Source organism: Furipterus horrens, unplaced genomic scaffold (assembly GCF_987537825.1).
Source record: "Furipterus horrens unplaced genomic scaffold, mFurHor1.1.pri manual_scaffold_8, whole genome shotgun sequence".
Classification (NCBI taxonomy): domain Eukaryota; kingdom Metazoa; phylum Chordata; class Mammalia; order Chiroptera; family Furipteridae; genus Furipterus; species Furipterus horrens.
In genome coordinates, this window is record NW_028327178.1 from 4333723 (window position 1) to 4350868 (window position 17146).

At 44.8% G+C, this 17146-nt stretch overlaps 1 protein-coding gene across 2 annotated transcripts in view; it reads left to right on the forward strand.

The window, feature by feature from the left end:
• The window catches only part of RTTN (rotatin), a 95561-nt gene that overhangs the window by 8610 nt on the left and 69805 nt on the right, over window positions 1-17146 (forward strand). For both annotated transcript variants that reach the window (XM_090285397.1, XM_090285398.1), the window contains exons 8-13: window positions 1082-1247; window positions 3087-3268; window positions 5406-5521; window positions 11947-12117; window positions 15156-15368; window positions 16573-16685. In XM_090285397.1, the coding sequence (XP_090141523.1) occupies window positions 1082-1247; window positions 3087-3268; window positions 5406-5521; window positions 11947-12117; window positions 15156-15368; window positions 16573-16685 (961 nt within the window). The remainder of the gene's footprint in view (window positions 1-1081; window positions 1248-3086; window positions 3269-5405; window positions 5522-11946; window positions 12118-15155; window positions 15369-16572; window positions 16686-17146) is intronic.

The following is a 17146-nucleotide window of genomic DNA, read 5'->3' on the forward strand; positions in this document are numbered from 1 at the left end:
CCTGCAAGTCGGCTGTTAAGTCAGTGGGCTTGGCGGTCGTGCTTCCTAGAGAACCCGACTTTGTTCAGAATTCCATTGAATGGTCTTGCTTTGTTGAGCTTTATTAGACATCTCAGCGGGGTGGGGTTTCCTCCGCCTCACCCTTGAGATGCAGCCTCCTGTGCGTAGGGGGCTCCTGGGCAGCCCACACGTCACCAGAAAGAGTTACAGTGTCAGCAAAAATAGTCCGTCTCTCTGAAGGATTATCCATGAATTAAGTAAATATTTGTTGTCCACCCACTGTCTCCCAACCGATGTTCTACTCTCGGGATGGGGACACCACACTGAGCAAAATCTTGTTCCAGCCCCTGTGAGCGTGTACTTTAGACGGTCGGGACAGGGGAAGCAGACCACTTCAGACAGGGAGACGTGTGCGGAGACACGCTTATTAAAGTCCGTTGCCCGTTTTTAAATTTTTTGTTTTACTCTAGGGTATTTATACATATATATATATATATATATATATATATATATATATATGTTAAAAAATACCTACCTATCACCTCTATGATCTGCAAATACTGCCTCCCGTGCTGTAGGGTGTCGCTTTCCTCACAGCGCCCTTCGATGCACGGGCGTCGTTAATTCTGATGGCGTCTCGGTGATGTTTTCTTTGGTTTGTACTTTCGGTGTCATATCTAGGAATCCATCGTCAGGTCCAAGGTCATGAAGACTTATCCCTGGTTTTATTATTTTAACTCTCGTATTGAGGTTGTAGATCCCTTCTGAGTTAGTTCTGCCTGTGGTTGGAGGTGGGGGTCGTTGGAGAGAGTTCAGCAGGGCAGCGTGTGGCCGGGCGTCCGGCCGTGGCACGCTCTGATGCTCGGACGCTGTACGGGAGGGACGTTGGCCAGACAGCTCTGTCTGCCGTCAGGTGAGAGGGAGACCTCGAGGTGCTGAGTGAGGGCCTGCGGAAAAGGTTGCCCTTCGTTTTTGTTTGTACCCTGAGAGACGCATTTCTACCAGCTTAGCTTTGTTAGAAATACTACATAATCAGTAATCTGTCTCTACTAAGGGACGATTTTCTTCTTTTTCCCCCCAGATGCAGTTTCCCAAAATTCTTCTTTGTCTTATTGCCACGAAGTAAGAGTCCCTCATCATTCCCAGAATCCCTCTCCTGGAAGCAGCAGCCCACGGCCCTCTGTGGTGGGACGCACGGGCCAGCGGCCCAGAGGCGACGGCCAGGACTGGGACGCCGTTTCCTCCAGGTGATTGCGGAAATGCCCGCTGGCTTCTGTGCGTGCGATTTCCCAGGGAGGCTCTTCTTTTCCTCTGCCTTCCCTTTCGAAACCTGACCGCAGGTGTCGGCCTTATGTTAAACCATGGACTTCCGTGCTTTTTTGACCATGGCCCACAGCAGGAGAGAAATATTACATTGTGACTCCGGACTCAGCACGCAGACGTATACTCTGTGTATGTGTGTGCGTGTGTGCGTGTGTTTATCCACAAAAACAAAATGTTCACCAAATAGTACTCTGATTCTGTGTGCTACACAGCGAACTATGTTTTCGGTTTCTTTGTATTTCGTTTAAAAAAAAAAAAAAAAAAGATGATTCTGACCCACTAAATTGTTTTTGCCAGCCCCGAATGGAATGTGATCTAGTTTAACATTATAGCTTTAAATGATGCGTACATTTTGATAGTATTTTAAACCCATTTTTGTAAGTGTAGTAATTTAAAAGCAACTGTGTTTACTCTTCAAGGACTTGACTGGAGAATGTATAAAACAGACTCCTTCAAGGTGTACCTGTGTGGTGTTTCCCTTGTTTGTGTAAATACCGATTTTTATATATCAAGTTCTCTTAAAGGTATTGGTATCGTATTTGTTACCACATCTGTGGGCTGCAAGCACCTTAAAAACATGAATCTCTTCTCTGGTGTCATCCTAATAAGTGCGCAGGCAGATGAACACTTGTCTGTTGGCCCGACACGTTCCCATGACGCTGCAGCTACTGCTGACACTGAGTCGTGTTCGTAGTACACGTGGCACTGCGCCAGGTGCCGCCTGCTTTTATCTCCTTCAGCCGTCTTGGTCTTATTGCCATTATCACCTTACAGGAAATCCTGGGGTTTGCGGGGGCTCTACACCCCAGCTCCTGCGGTTGGTAAGGAGTCAGCAGGGGCTTGAGCAGTGGGAAAGGCCGGCCCAGCGCCGACCCTTCCGTGGGGGCTGGCGCTGCTCAGGACGGCCTCCCTCTCTGCTCTCACAGAGCCTCCGCCTTGTCCTCTGAGCTGCGCCTCGTGCGCCACCCACTGCGGGGTGCTCACCCCTGGGTGTCGGCTTCTTCGCGGGGCCTCTCCGAGCCTGAGAGGGGTTGGGGTTGTTTGGGACGCTGAGATGAAGAAATGACAAACCGTGTGTTAAACTTTGGGAGTTCTTCCTGTTCAGCAGCATCCGTGGGCCTCTGTGACTCAGCTGTGCTCATGGGTGACATCAGAAGTCAGAAGTTTAGGGTCTTTGCAAATGTAGGTTCAAGTCTTTATCCGCTTTTATCCCCGCCCCAAAGAAGCCCACAAGGACAGGATGTCCCATCTTTTGGAGTATTTTCAAAATCATTATGTGATGCTCAGTGTACAAATAATCCCTTTCTCTCTCTTATTGGGGGGGATTTTTTAGCCCATTTTGGCTGTTAACACTGGCTTGGTTAGAACATTTGGTGGCAATCACAGAAGATCTCGGCCACTGTATGAAGTGTTTAGTTTTGCCCTTACGGTTGATGTCAGAACACCTTCGCAATGAATCTGCCCGCTTTCCCTAGCACAGGAATGAGTTGTCAGTGCCGGTGTTGACCGCTGCTGTAAGAATGTTGGCACATTTCTAGAACATCATTTGCAAAGCAAACTATGAAGGCATTTTGGTTTCCTGTTCAATTTTGATCCAGCTTTAATCTCATAAGTTTGTCACGGTCTCTACAAATCTGACCCAGTTGTTCTGTGAAGCTCAGGGATTGTGTCCACCCTGAAGCCTGGGCCGCCCCAGGCGGCAGACATGCAGTCAGTCTCCATGTGCGCCGGCCCCAAGTTCAGCCCCCCTGTCTATCCCACAGCGGGAGCAGCAGCCACGCGCACGTGAACTCCAGGATCTCGGCCCCGTCGCCTGTGGAGGCGGCGCCCCTGGAGCTGCCGGAGCTGGAGGCCGAGGACGCGCTGCACCTGCAGTTCCAGCAGCTCAGCCTGCCCCAGTTCTGCGTGGGCGTGCTGGAGGCCGCCGCGCCGCTGCTGCGCACAGGTGCGTGGGCCCGTGCGCGCGGGGTTCTTCTGTACGGCCCGTGGTGGCTCTGTCTGCTTCCTGGGACTCTTCGTTTTATCACCTTCCACCTGTGTTAGGGCCGTTAGAATCTGCATTATTTATCTTTTGGGAAAAAGGATCTGTCCTCGGGCCTTTATGATCTACCTGGTGAGTGTGGAGCAGCCTTCGGGCTGAGTGTCGCCTCTCACCTGTGGCAATACGTGCGCAGGCCTCCCTTCGGAGCGGCGGCGTGAAATGTTCTCGCCGCGGGAGGCCGTGGGGGAAGGCGGGGCGGCAGGGCGGCGGGCACAGACCAGCGTGAGAAATCTCCGGCTCCTGCTTCTCAGACTTCTGAGCTTCCCGCGGTTCACTCTTTCCACTCCTTGTTGCCTCTCCTGTGAAACATGCTAGAGACAGACCTGCCACTGGCTTCTTAGCTTGGCTGGAATTTTTCCTGAGAAACCCAACACGTAACAAAACTCAGCACGCAAACATTTTACATTGCCTTTCAAAGGCGCTAGGAGAGTCACAGCGGTGCGGGGCGGCGCGCGCTGGGATGTGGCCGGGACGTGCGTGGCGGGAACCGGACAGCGTGGTGGGCAGCCGAGCGGTGGAGCGAGTGGCCGTGCGTGCAGCGGGCGCGGCCCTCGCTCCGCTCCGTCGTGGCAGCCCGGCTTTGACCCCCATTTGCAAACCAGGACGCCGAGTTCCAGGGCGGCTTAGAAGCAGCCCGTCAACAGCCGGGACAGGGACTCGACCCCGGGTCCTTCAGAAGCCCAAGGCTGCGCGTCAGCACTGCGTTGTGAAGGCAGGGACTTGGAAGCAATGCTTTTTATTCTCTCAGTCTATGCATTTTCAGCACTTGATAAACTTGTCGAGATGTTAATCCAAGATAAGCGAGTTTTGCCTTCTTTCCTTTACGCGGGCTGAGTAGGAAACGGGTCGCATGCTCCTGGCTCTTTAAGGCCTGTGGCTGTTTTCTGCCCGCTTGGGGGTGACGGGGAGGGAAGCACCAGTGTTTTCGTTTTCTCCCGAGGAAACCTCACACCTGCCTTCGGACTCAGGGCTCCCGGGAGTTGTCAGCATGGACTAGTTCACGTGCTCATGATGTGGTGGAGGGACACCTGAACTCCGGCATTCTGAAGCGTATATGTCTGTCTGCATGCAATACCGAGAACAGTTTTAGATTTAATGATGCTGCACTTAACCTTTTCTTAATTTGCTGTAAAAAGTCAGCTTGGTCATTATAAAGCTGTATCTTGGTACAGAAAATTTTCTGAATGTTCTCTTGCCCTTTTGCGGTACATCATTGCGTAAGTTATAATTGTTCAGAACACCCGAGACTTCTGAAAGGACTTTCTCCAGCTGTTCTAATGAAGCACTTAATCTAGACCCCTCTGATCCGGCACCTGCTGTCCTTGCACCCATCAGACACGGACCTCGGGTGGGTGGGCAGGACGGTCTCCCTGGTGGGTCCGCCTCACTCCGAGGGACAGGTGGTGACCTTCCTGTGTATGTTCCTCTGTGTGCTGGTGGGCGGGACTTCCATATCACAGTCTCTTTGGGAATTTTTTAGAGTTTAAGGTGAGGGTTGGCTGGAGACCATGTTGCAGATGGAATTTCTCCAAGTCTTTTCAGCGAGTTCCAGCGTGGACATTTCTCTCTCCATTGCTCTTGTCCAGACGAAGCTTCCCAGGCACCTCCCGGGTGGGAAAATTATTTCTCACGAGGCTTCAGCCTCCTAGTCCTAAAGAGGAAATTCTTAGAATGCATTTTCTAAACCGGCCCGGTGCTTCGTCACATTACACAGAGCGTGGATGGCCTCTGAGTTTGAAAAATGCTTTTCGTCTGTCTCACAATACTTGTGGTTAAATTATTGCTCCTCTTCTTGAGTGCCTTTCCCACATGTGAGCGCATTCACTTTGTTGCAATAAAACCGCATTATGATCAGAACAGAACTCCAATGGTGATTGTAGACTGTGACTTCCTTATTTATCTCTTTCAGCAATTCTAAAAGCAATACTAAAAGAGAAATGGAATTTGTGGGTGTGGCTAACCAGAGGATTGAGGGATATGGCACGGAGCTGTTTGTTTGAAAGTTAACTTTTTCTTATCTCTCTCCTGGTTGTTTTTCTAGGTACTAGAGCGATGATAATCAGAGTTCTGGAATTGCTTGCAGAGGATTTGATACTTATTGGTGAAGCAATTTCAACAGATATCTGGGATGACAGCAGCCTTTTTGCTATAGATCTGGTGAGAATCCATGGTTTCCTCAGGCTATGAGTAGCAGCCTTGTCTTTAGGCTGGTGTCATCGTCCCACTGGTCTATGAAAGCGCTCCCTCTCTTAGACACCGCGTGTCCAGGCTTGCTTTGTGCTAAGTCGAGCTCAGGCTGCTCCTCCAGAGGTTCTGGTCACTTTCCACAGGGTTCACGGGGGCGTGTGTGTCAGGACCGAAGACAGCCACCAGGGCTGCATTCAGTGACTGTGATATCATCATTGTTTCCTTTTAGTAGCAGAACTAGGAAATATGTGTTTTTAAAAAACCATGAGTTCAGATTTTCGTTTCTATGATTTTAAACTTGTATGTTTTTGCCTGTACTTGTCGCGCATGGAAAGTCTTAGTTTTTAATAGTATCAACGTAATTGCATGTTAGCTTTGCCTTCAGCACTCAGTAATTTCAGAACAGCAATATTAGTACCTCTGTGGCCCCTGACCAATCAAGTTCAAGGTTTCCCTGCGGGTCGTTTTTACTTAGACTATTTCTCACTACGAACATAGTGCCTTAAAGTCACTCGAAAGAATTCTTTTCTCTGTTGCCAGCACAATACACAGTTAGATTTGTTTCACTTTGGTTTCTCTTTTAGAAATAGTATTCTCTTTATAAAACTGACTCAGAGATGTCTCCCTGCCATTCTGTTCTCTGATTCATTTTCTCCATTTTTATTTTAGTTTTTATGGATGTGAGCAAATAAGTATGTAGGTTTTTGATCCCTCTCCTACATCTTACAGAAAAGATAATATTATATCATATACAATTTTACACATTGTTCTTACAATTAAAAATGCGTCCTGTATGCATGGAATAATAGGTGTGGAGATTATTCCATGTTCGTACGTGGAGATCTTCATCTTCCCTTTTTTTTTTAAGCTACAGGTGCTTTACTGTGCGTTTGTCACTCAGTCTCCTAGTGACGGACATTACTGCTGCTATAAATTATGAAATGAGTAATGTGCCTGTCTCATCTCATACTTGTACCACTGTGTCTCTAGGGTAGGTTTTAACTAGTGGGATTGCTGTGTTCAAATGTAAATGTCCTTAGTTGCAGATATTGTCACATTGTCCTGAAGGGCTGTGCCTTTTCAGTCACTCACCAGCAGTTTGTTACAATGTGGTTTCACGTACAGGCTCAGCAGCATATTTAGAGTCAGACCTCAGACTTTTGCCTTTCTGATAAATGAAGTATGGTATGTCAGTGTAGCATTAATGGACACTTTTCTCTGAGTAGAGTTGAACATCTTTTTGTAACTTTTAGAGTCATTTTAATTTCTTTTTCTGTAAACTGTCCAAACCTTTATCCATTTTCGCCTTGGGTCATTGATTGGTCTTTTGTTCTTTTATTGATTTCTAAGAGCTCTTTATATATTAAGGACATTGGCCTTAGGAAACAAGTTGCAATTTTTCCCTTATTCATTTTTTTTCTTTTTTAAACTCTCCTAATGATATTTGTTTATTTTTATGTTACTGGATTCATCGGTTTCTTTCTTTAAAAATAAACTTGGTTCTGGGTTTTGAATCAAAGTTAAGAAAGATTTTCTTTACACCTTGGGAGAATGTGCTGTATCTTTTCATTTCTTGAAGTCTACATTTTTGTCTTTTAGGAGTATTTTCCTTATATAGATTTTGTATATTTCTTATTTTTTCATGTATACGTGTATGAATATATGTGGGATTTAAGTTTTACTGATGTTTGTTGGTACGTTTTGACATATGGATAACACCTATGATACAGATTAGCTTGCATTTTTTAGAGTTTCGTATGAATGAATTAACTGTATGCTTTTTTCCATTTTTTTCTTTAGTATGATTACTTTGAGATATACCCATATTGTTGCATTTATTAATTCATTTTATTGCTGGATGCCTTGTTTGCTATTTGTATTTCAGCAAGGAAGATATTTTTTGGAAAATATGGCATGACATTTTATTTATTTTGAAAGAAATATTTTGATTAATATTTGCGTGAGTAATCAACACATGTATAAGATTCCCAGGAATATTATATTGTAAATAACATTTAAGACATCTGTGAACTATCAGAGTATATCTCCATGTAATTATGAATTGTATACTATATCATGAATTATTTATTTATATTTTTTATTTTGAAATTATCAATTAAGCTTGATTTTTTTGAAATACTGGTGTTCCATCTTTTTTTATGTAAATTGGTAACTTAGCCTTTTCTTTTTTTTCTTGCATTGTCAGAGAGGTGGAAGCAAAATTCTTTAGTCATAAAAATATATATTGACTCTCATAGTTATCAAAGTTCTTTTTTCTTGATGTTGTTTTGACCTAGATCTGCCTGTGTTCTCTTAAACTTTGTTATCTGCTCCCTGAAATCTTGGTGACTAGCAGTTAGAACATGAAAAATAAACAAACTGCTGATGTTTCCTTAATGCCCATACCCCTGTGTAAAAACCCGGACTTTTTCTTAAGAACAAAAGTTTCTTGAAAAGAGAGACCAATGAAATATTTTACAGTTGGTATAATACAGTGTTCGAGTCCTTCGATTTCTTTATCTGTGGAACAGGGAGGACGGTTCTTAATCTTAGTTTTGCTTTAGCCCCTAAGGTTACCTACCGTACCGCCTTACAGTACCTTTCGGAGATTTTCGCATCTTGAAGGTTTTCAACGAGTGAGCTTTTCCTCAGATGTGCGAAGACTGTTTTGTCAGTTGCTTCTTAAATTAACTTCAGTTTTCTTGGCCCGAACATTTATCTGTAAAAGTTAGTCACTCACTTTTAACGTTTGGCTGCTAATCTTTTGTGATTCAATGAATTATTTTTAGTTTAAAGGTTAAATCTGCTGTATAAGTGCCAGTTGGCTTGTTAGAAACATTAAATAAAACAGTACTGTTTGAGATTATATTTGATTAAGTTGTATAAAAGAGTAAATGCTTCAAGAAAAGTCTCAGTATTTTGGCTATATATTAATAGAAAGAAGCAATTAAGGAGAATTTCTTAATGTTTTAAAAGGAAGATAGAGGCAATATTTTGTTTCTTCGTTAAGGGAGCAAAGTAATAAACGTGCGGCTACCAATTCAGAAATTAAATACCCGAGGGTGTAGAATCAGTTCTCTAGGTATTTCCAGGTAGTGCTAACGGCGGTCACGCCTGCGACTCTGTGAGTCAGGTTCTGGAAGCATGGTCAGAAGAAATCTCCCCAGCTGAATATCTTTTATTTCACTCGAAGTAAAGAGAAAATGTTTTTACTGTGTTCTGTGAAAACACCTATCGAGCAGCCCTTGGGAAAGGGAGGTTGACCTGGAGTGTGACGCCCGCCTTTCTTCCCCTGAAATCAAGTCTGCTTCCTTGCCCACGCGGGGTGTGAGGTTCAGCCAAGCGTCGGCCCCGCGGGCCGCTCCCCGCCCCCCTGGGGCCCCGCTCCGCTGGCGTTCCCCTTCCCTCTGTCACCGCTGGCGTCCTGCTGCCACCGACAGCGGCCTCTGCTGCTCCCGCGTGACCCGTTGCTGCTCAGCGCCCGTCTGACCCCCGGGAGCCGGTCCCTGCGGCTCCAGGCGCGTGGGAAGGCCTCACGCGGGCCGCGAGCACTGGGAACGGGCTTCGTGTCCAGGAAGGGCACCCGCCTGCGGCCCGGTGGCTGGGCTGTGGGTCTCAGGCTCAGGGCCACCTCCCCTTGCCACAGGGACGGCTCTTTTAGTTGACCAGACGTTTTTGATTGCCCGTCGTATGCCTGCGAATGAGCGTCCGTTTTCCTTCTGGGGGGACCTAGACCCTCGTACTGACCCCAGTAGGAGGGAGGGCACCGCAGGGTGGGGACAGCTGAATACAAGCAGGTTTAACCTGACGCTCACTGGGCCCCTGAGGCCATCGAACCATCACGGCCCTGTCAGGCAGGTACCTCCTTTCCGGGGGAGGACATGGGGCACCGTTTCTTTGCAGGGGCAGCTCTGTGTTTTTAATCATTTTTTATTGCCACGAGTGCTTGGAAAACACTCAGCCTGGGATCTCAGGAAGGGCTTCTTAATACATCGGACGGGACGGCGCCTTGGGTTACGGATCTGGCGTGGCTAGGCGAACGGAGCTGGGTCTTCTCACCTGGCGGTGGGACGAGAAGGGCCAGGACGCGCGGGTCGTGCCGCTGGGGGCGATCGGTGGGGGGATGCGCAGGTGGAGCCTAAAACGGGGGGTGGCCGTGGCGGGAGAGGCTGGCAGGCGAAGGGAGGCACCGACGTCTGCCGCCTGGTGCCGGGTGGCGTGGCTTCCTGCAGGCGCTAGAGGATCGGCTGCCATCCAGGAGGGGGCGGCGGTGAGGCTGGAAGCACATGCCCCCCCCCCCCCCCCCCCCCCCGCACCCTCCCCTCCCCCTCCGGTGCCCGACGCCGGCTCAGGGGCTGCAGCAGCCGCGGTCTGTTTCCGGCCGTGCGTGTTTGCCCCATAAATCCCGTTTCAATGAGAACATTTTGCTACTCTGATATTTTAATTCTGTACCTGCTTTTGTAAGAGTTGCGAATATCCTCTGAAAACTGCCCCCTCCCATCTACTTCCTAGGTGTTTAAACATATTTTTAGCTTTTAGATTAAAACTGTGGACCAATTACTATTTTTTAATCCTTTTCTTAAAAACATTTTTTAAAACACTTTTATTGGACATAGAAAACATGCTGGAAATAGTGCAAATCACAAGACTTGAGTCACATAGTACTTCCTTTTTGTATTGTTTTGAGAAGCACTTAATTCATCATTAGCAAAAGCAGTGTTATTTGAAACAGCTTCACAGGTAAATAGACTGCTAGTAAAAGCCCCAAAATACTGAGATCTTAAATACGTGCATTGATTTAGAAACTGTAAATGGTCAAGGTTAATCTTGAATCACAGCTGTGCTGTAGGGACGTGGAAGTATTGTTTCAGTGGGGAAGCACTGAGCGACAGGCTTGCCTGCTGATACGGTAAGACTCGCCGTGTTTCTAAGTCATTTTCTCTAGAACAGTAGTTATTAATGTAATAGCTGTTACGTTTCTCGGTTTTAATTTAGGAAGCGTTGCCCTCCTTTTGCTTTAAATTTTTACTTTTAGTTTTATTTCCTGGGGATCAGAGACTGTAGGCTTAAACACACATCGGAGCTTTCTCTGTGATTAAGTAAATGCTTAGTCTTTTGTCAGTGTCCTTGGAAACTCGAGGAGCTGTAGTCTTTGGAATGTTCCAAGTTTATATCTATTTATTTTGTTAGGTTCAAAAAGACGGAGTTAAAACTTGTAAAATCCATTTTCATTTCGGTAACAGGTTTTGCTTGATATTGTATGTCACTCAGACCACGACGACTCATTTGTATCTGGTCTTTCCTCTTAACTATGCATCTCATCAATCAGAAAGGACCCCTTTACCCATTGTGTTTGCCCTGAATTATTCATATTTCATATATTTTTGTAGATTTTTCACTACAACATTTAATTTTTAACTTTTGTGCACAAAATCATTTTCCATTATTTTTGACGGTGGCCATCCTGGTGGGTGTGAAATGGTGTCTCACCGTGGCTTTGATCCTTGATGTCATTTTATAGGGCTCATACCTTCTGGTTTTGTTTCCCACGTATTCATCCTCGAATGCAACAGTGTATTCTGTGCATAAGGTTTTATCCTGAGCTCACGGGGTGTCTGCTCTGCCAATTTTGGGCATTCCCACTGGGAAGGGGAGTGTGAGGGCCCGCGGCTCTCAGGTCTGCGTCCAACTGAGCTGCCCTTTTCCACCTGCTTCTGGGGGGGGTCCCCAGGCTGGGGGTACGGTCGGCCTATTATGTATTGTCAGGATTTGCAGGGTAGTCTGCAGCATTTTAGCTTTCTCTTCGGGCTTCGTGTTCACCTTCCGATTTAAAGGGTGGAGCATCTGTTTCAGCAGCGAGTTACCTAGAAACTGATGGTGGCAGAACATTTTCCCTCGAAACAGCCTTTTTACTTGAGAGCTCATACAATTGGATATTGAATTGTTTTCTAATTATTTGACTTTCCCGTTTCATTTCTCTAGGACTTTGGGGTTCGCTTTGAGGGCAAGGATCGTGTCCCTTACAGTAACCCGTTTTTCCCCGTGATACCGGCCGCTGTGTTTAGCTTACAGTAGGCCTAATAAATACTTGCTGAGAGATTTACATGCGAGGTTCAAAGTGGGAACAATTAAGCACAGAGGGAACTAGGAGAAATTTATGGCTCGTTAGGCTTTCCTATATTGTTTATTTTTATTCATTACTAGTTAGAAGTCATCAGATTTAATGCTTAAAGATTATTAGTTTTTTGAACATTTCGGCATGCTCATTCTTTTATCTCAGCAGCTATTGATTGGAATGATTGTGTTTTGGTTTTTGTTAGTTTGATGCTAATATTTTTAAATTGTTCTTCACGACTGATGGGTTGTTTTCCCATTCTGTGTTGGAATGTTCGCAGAGAGAGAAACTGCTTGTGGTGCTGGGGTCCCTGGGAGAGACCGTGTGCTGCCGTCAGAGCAGCGTGGGCCTGGAGCCGACGGCGGCCGCGCGCCGGCTGCACAGGATGGCCTTCGTCAGCGTGTCGCTGTTCGCCACCCGGCTGCTGCAGACGCTGCTCCCTGTGGAGAAGGTGAGGCAGGCGCAGCTGCCCCTGTGGTTGCTGGACACTGTGCCCTGCGCCGTGAGTGCCTGCTGACCGTTTCACGGTGCACAGAGCTTATGTCGGGAATGTGGAAATAGCTAAGTGGCTAATATCGTGACAGATTATTCGATTGGAAAAAACACATTAATTTTGTAAAAATTGTTTTAGGAACTTTCAAAAGATACAGTGTAACATGTTAAGACAGGTGCACAGTTCGGTGTATTTTTACAAAGTGAACATATCAGTGTTTCCGAAGCGAAACCCGGAACATGACATGGAAAACTGCTCGCATTTCAAAGGCCCCCCGACTGATGCTCTCTGCCTGCTCCCCGGAGAGCAGGGTGTCTGGTTTTAAACGTCATACGAATAGAATGACGAAGTGTGTACTGAGACTTTTTTTCAAGATTCATCACCGTTACTGCTTGTCCCAGTTATGGGTTAATTTTTATTTGTAAATGGTATCCACGATATGATTTTGTGGTACAGGTGACTTTCATATGTGTAAATATTCTTTCCAATTACTTATCATTTTTAAACAGAGGTTATATTTTACATGCGAATGTTAGTGGTAAGAAGATCTCCAGTGACCATGCGCGTTGTCCGGTAGCGGACTCCCCGCAGAAAGGGGGTGCGGTGTGCTCCCGCGAGGGCGCGGGGGACGTGGCTGCTGCTGCAGAGCTGTGTCTGCCTTTGTCGCCCCGGCTGCAGCCATTTGCACTCTTGTCGCCCAGAATTCTGCAGAGCACACAGTCTGCACTCCGATTTAAATAAGTTACACATGCAATATTGTCAGGTCATCTGGGGAAACAAGAATACAGCGTTAAATTATAAAGTGTCTATATCTGTAACACCGTTTCCATTCACTTTGATTTTTAACTTTTATTCATTAGTTATGTTTCTGAGGAATTTTTTGGTTTTAAAGAGTGATAATTTTTCAAGGCAGACGCATTATAAATTGAAGTCTCCTATAAGATTATAATTGATTTAAAATATGTGCCTCACTTTACATAATAAAGTAACTGAAAAATTAGTAGTGCTATAATAATGTTATTAAATATTATGAAGTCAACCTATGCATCGATTGAAGTATTGATGCAAAACTCAATTATCAATTGTAGGATGTAACTTTTGCCTTTTTGAGTATATATTTTTTTCATCTGTATGCTTACTTGGGCAGGGAAGAGTTAACATAGAAATCAATAATTTGTTTTATTTTGATTTAATTTAGTGTTAGAAAAATATAAAACCACTTTTCCAATATTTTGAAGATAGTTTTTTTTTTTTTTTAATTTGCCTTCGTTTTTGAAGGCAAATCAGTACCTGTAATTTTTGGTAGCTCTTTTACGTATATAACTTGAAATTTCATTAGGGCAGTAAATAAGGTTCTTGAAGAGAATGTAATTGAAGTATGGATTAATAGATGGTCATAATTGCTTTGACTGATTAAGAACTTTAAGTGAGACGTAAACGAACATGCTGTCCCGTTCTGGTCAGCTCCTCCTTCAGCTGGTACATAGCTGCGAGGTGAGGCTGCCCTCTGCCGGCTGGAAGTAGAAATTTGGGCTCCGGAGCTTTTCCCGCGTGAAAGTGCTTTCAAGCATTTGAGTCTCTGCTTATCAGCTTTGTGATTTGGGTGTTGGAAAATGGTAATATGAGTCTGTGTAGAGATTTCTCAGATTGGAAAGTTTTAACAAAGTGGCCTTGAAGGCCTTTTTTTAAATTCATAATTGTTGATTTTAAGTGATTTTGGAGAATACCCATGTACATGTTATATTGGTAATATTGTAAAAATGTTCAGATTGGTTGCTTGAAATTGGTAAAACAAATGCAGGTAACTTTATTTGGGGGAACTATCTGGGAAATGAGGGTAAAGTTACTGGCCCTGTGCTGGAGGCAGGGTGCAGACCCTCCTAGGAGCCCCTGCGACCTGCTACTTGGAGCCACCGAGCCGTGGGGGTCAGGAGGTGTCGCCCCCAGGCTCTGCGTTTGTCCGTGAGGCCTGTACCCTTGCAGACTTGGTAAAGCTGATGGACTCAGAGAAGCGCTTCTCAGAGTGGAATGTGCTTAGTGACCTAACATGGGATTCCTGCAGTTCTGACACTCACTGGCAACTTGGCTTTTTAAAAAAGCATCGCTTAGCTGATTCAGCTCTTACTCTTAGACTTTTAGGCAGTTAATGATTATCTTTAAAATAGGTTACCTGTGAAATAGATCAGGACCAACCTTCTTTAATAAAGACAGCATTTCAGCCATAATAGTGAGCTCTGTCTGCCAAATGATTTTCTCTGAATGTTGAATTTTTAATCCTTTCTATTTTCTCAGTTGACGTGTAGACTCCTATCATGAAGCTAGAATTATTTTAAAAAACAGTTGTTTCAGTTTAAATCAGTCATTATAAAACATAATATTTCATGTGGACTTGTTGATTTTATGCTAATTAAGGATCACTCTTCTGTGATTATTCTAGAACTATTTTAAATATTATCTTGAATTTTACCTTTCTCCTCTGAAATACAAACCAAATAAAAATCAATTTCTGTTCAAATCAGCCTTTTGTTGTCTGAGATGTGCTGTTCCAAGCCCAGGTACCGCCTGAGCCCTGGGGCACGTGCTCCGCTGGGGCTGGCTGGGCGCGTCCCCAGGCCCTCGCTTGCCTTTGGTGGTGTGCGTGCAGGTGTCCAAGATACGCAGGGAAGAAGGTCAGCAGCAGAGGCGTACACCAGATGCGGGGCCTGCGGGAGAGTAGCCCTGGGTGTCGGTGTGGGGAAGGGGGAGCAACCCTGTGTCCGGGCTCTGGGGGGTGGTTGAGAGTTGGACGTGAGATGCCCTGGGCTCAGGAAAGCTGTCCTCAGTGAAGGCGTACAGGTGGACGACGTTGTGGGGAACGGAGTTTTCTGTAGAAAAAGCACAGACTTCGTGGTAGAGAATTACTTAGAAAGAAAGTTGAACTACATTAAGGTTATAGTTTACCATGTTTATCCAGAAATGTTTTTTATTAATTATTATTATTTTTTCTATTTATCAAGGCAAGCCACTTTTTACCAGAGTCTATGTCAGCAGCATTATTTCTGGTTTCTTTGGACATGCCAATTTCTTTGGAATATCCACACATTCACGAAGCTGTCGTGGCCTATTTGGAACAGCTGAATTCTGAAAACTACAGTATTTATAAACGAACTGCAGAGGCTGTTTATTCAATTGAATGTACCTGTAACTTCCTGTCTGATGTTGGGAAGGAGGTAAAAAGTTTTATTAATATCACTTCTAAATTCCTTTGATAAAATATTTAGAAAGTGTAACCTGTACTTTTCACATTGATGGACGTAGAGCAGTTGTATTGCTAGACATAGGATTCATAATTAGTGACCGGGTCACTGATCAGATTCAAGTAAGGATATAACTTGTATAAACATAAAATGAAGACTTTTGATTAATGAATGATGTATATTCACGAAACATGGGTTTTAAAAATCAGTAATCATTAATTATTTTCAGGGTCTTAATATTTAATAATGAGTTCTCTTTGAAGTGGCGTATTGTGTATGAAGAATAACATTTGGTGTAAACAGACTTATAAAGTCTAGTTCGGTGCTTACTTGTAGACTCATTTTTCATAACTATTTATAGACCCTTATTTACTCACACAGGGAGCCTTATATTGCTATTAAATAAAGTCATGAGCTAGGTTTTAAGGTGTAGAATGCCTTCAGATATAATGTTATAGCAATAACCATGTATTGTTCCTTATTTCTGTTGGGATATTCTTTAGTATATTATCGATAGTCTAAAGTAGACATTGACTACAGTAATTGTGTAGTGTCTGAAAATACCAAATTGGCTCCTGAAGATCTTGAAAATAGTGGGGACAAAATTCTTTTTTAGACCCTTACAGTAGAGTCAGTCTGAGCTCATATTTCTAATTTTCCTTTATCCACTATTTTTTCCCTCTTTTCTTTTTGCCGTACCTTGATGCCCATTGGCTTCTTGTTTCCTCCGTGGTAGGATTTGGAATTGTCTTTAAGTTGATTGATTTCTGTGGCTTTCTGCATTGTCAGTCAACCGCATGTACTGGTCGTCTTCGCGGACCCCAAACCGGCCAGGCTCTTGGAGGGGGAGGGTCACAAGAACGTGAGCCGTGCCGCGAGCCCCAGTCGGTAGGGAGATAGGGCTGCAGGCCGGTGGCCGAAGGGCCGCTCAGACCTCCTCAGGCGAGTCGTAGACAACCCCGTGTGGCACGTAGCCAGGGGCTTTCACACACCGTTCTCCCGGACGGGCAGTGTTAGATGCTTGTTGAGAACATGGACTCAAGCCGATGGGGGCCCGCTCAGGGCCTCTGCAGAGTCTGATTTTCTGAGGCTGCTCAGTTGGCTATGGAGAGCTTTGTCATACATGACCTTGACGGTTACTGTTTTATTCTGAATCTTTTTTCTTTCTTTTTTTTAGGGAGAGAAGAATCTTTTAGAGCTCGTGGAGCTGGCAGACCAAGCCTTGCGAAGCTTCTCCTATCATCAGCATTTTCCCCTAATAAAGGAAGTCATCGGCATTTGTTCAAAGATGTAATATTTTCTTTCTTAATACAATTCTGTTATAGGAGGATGTGTGTGTGAGAGAGAGAGAGAGAAGTCAGGGGCAACGGAAATGACATCGGTCTTAAATCTTGTCGTTATTATGTTTTTAGTTTAAATGGCTTTTGCATGTGTCCTTTAAACTGCGTGTGTGCCGCTGCATCGGGGCAGTTGCTTTAGATTCCAGAGTAAACTTTAAAAACATCAGGCTGCAATCAAAGTGAATTGTCCTTGGGTTTTTACACATTTGGTTTAGTTTCCATTCACACCAGGTATTCAAGCGCATTTGTTTGCTCATTGATCTTTAAAGCTTTAGTTAACAACTTAGTTGGGGTTTTTACATACGTTTCATTACTTCCTACCTTTCCCTGGCATGGGTCTTTGGAAAGCCCATGCATGGGTTAACTTTGAGGGCTCACTGGAGTCGATGCCCGTTAGAACTTCATGTTTTC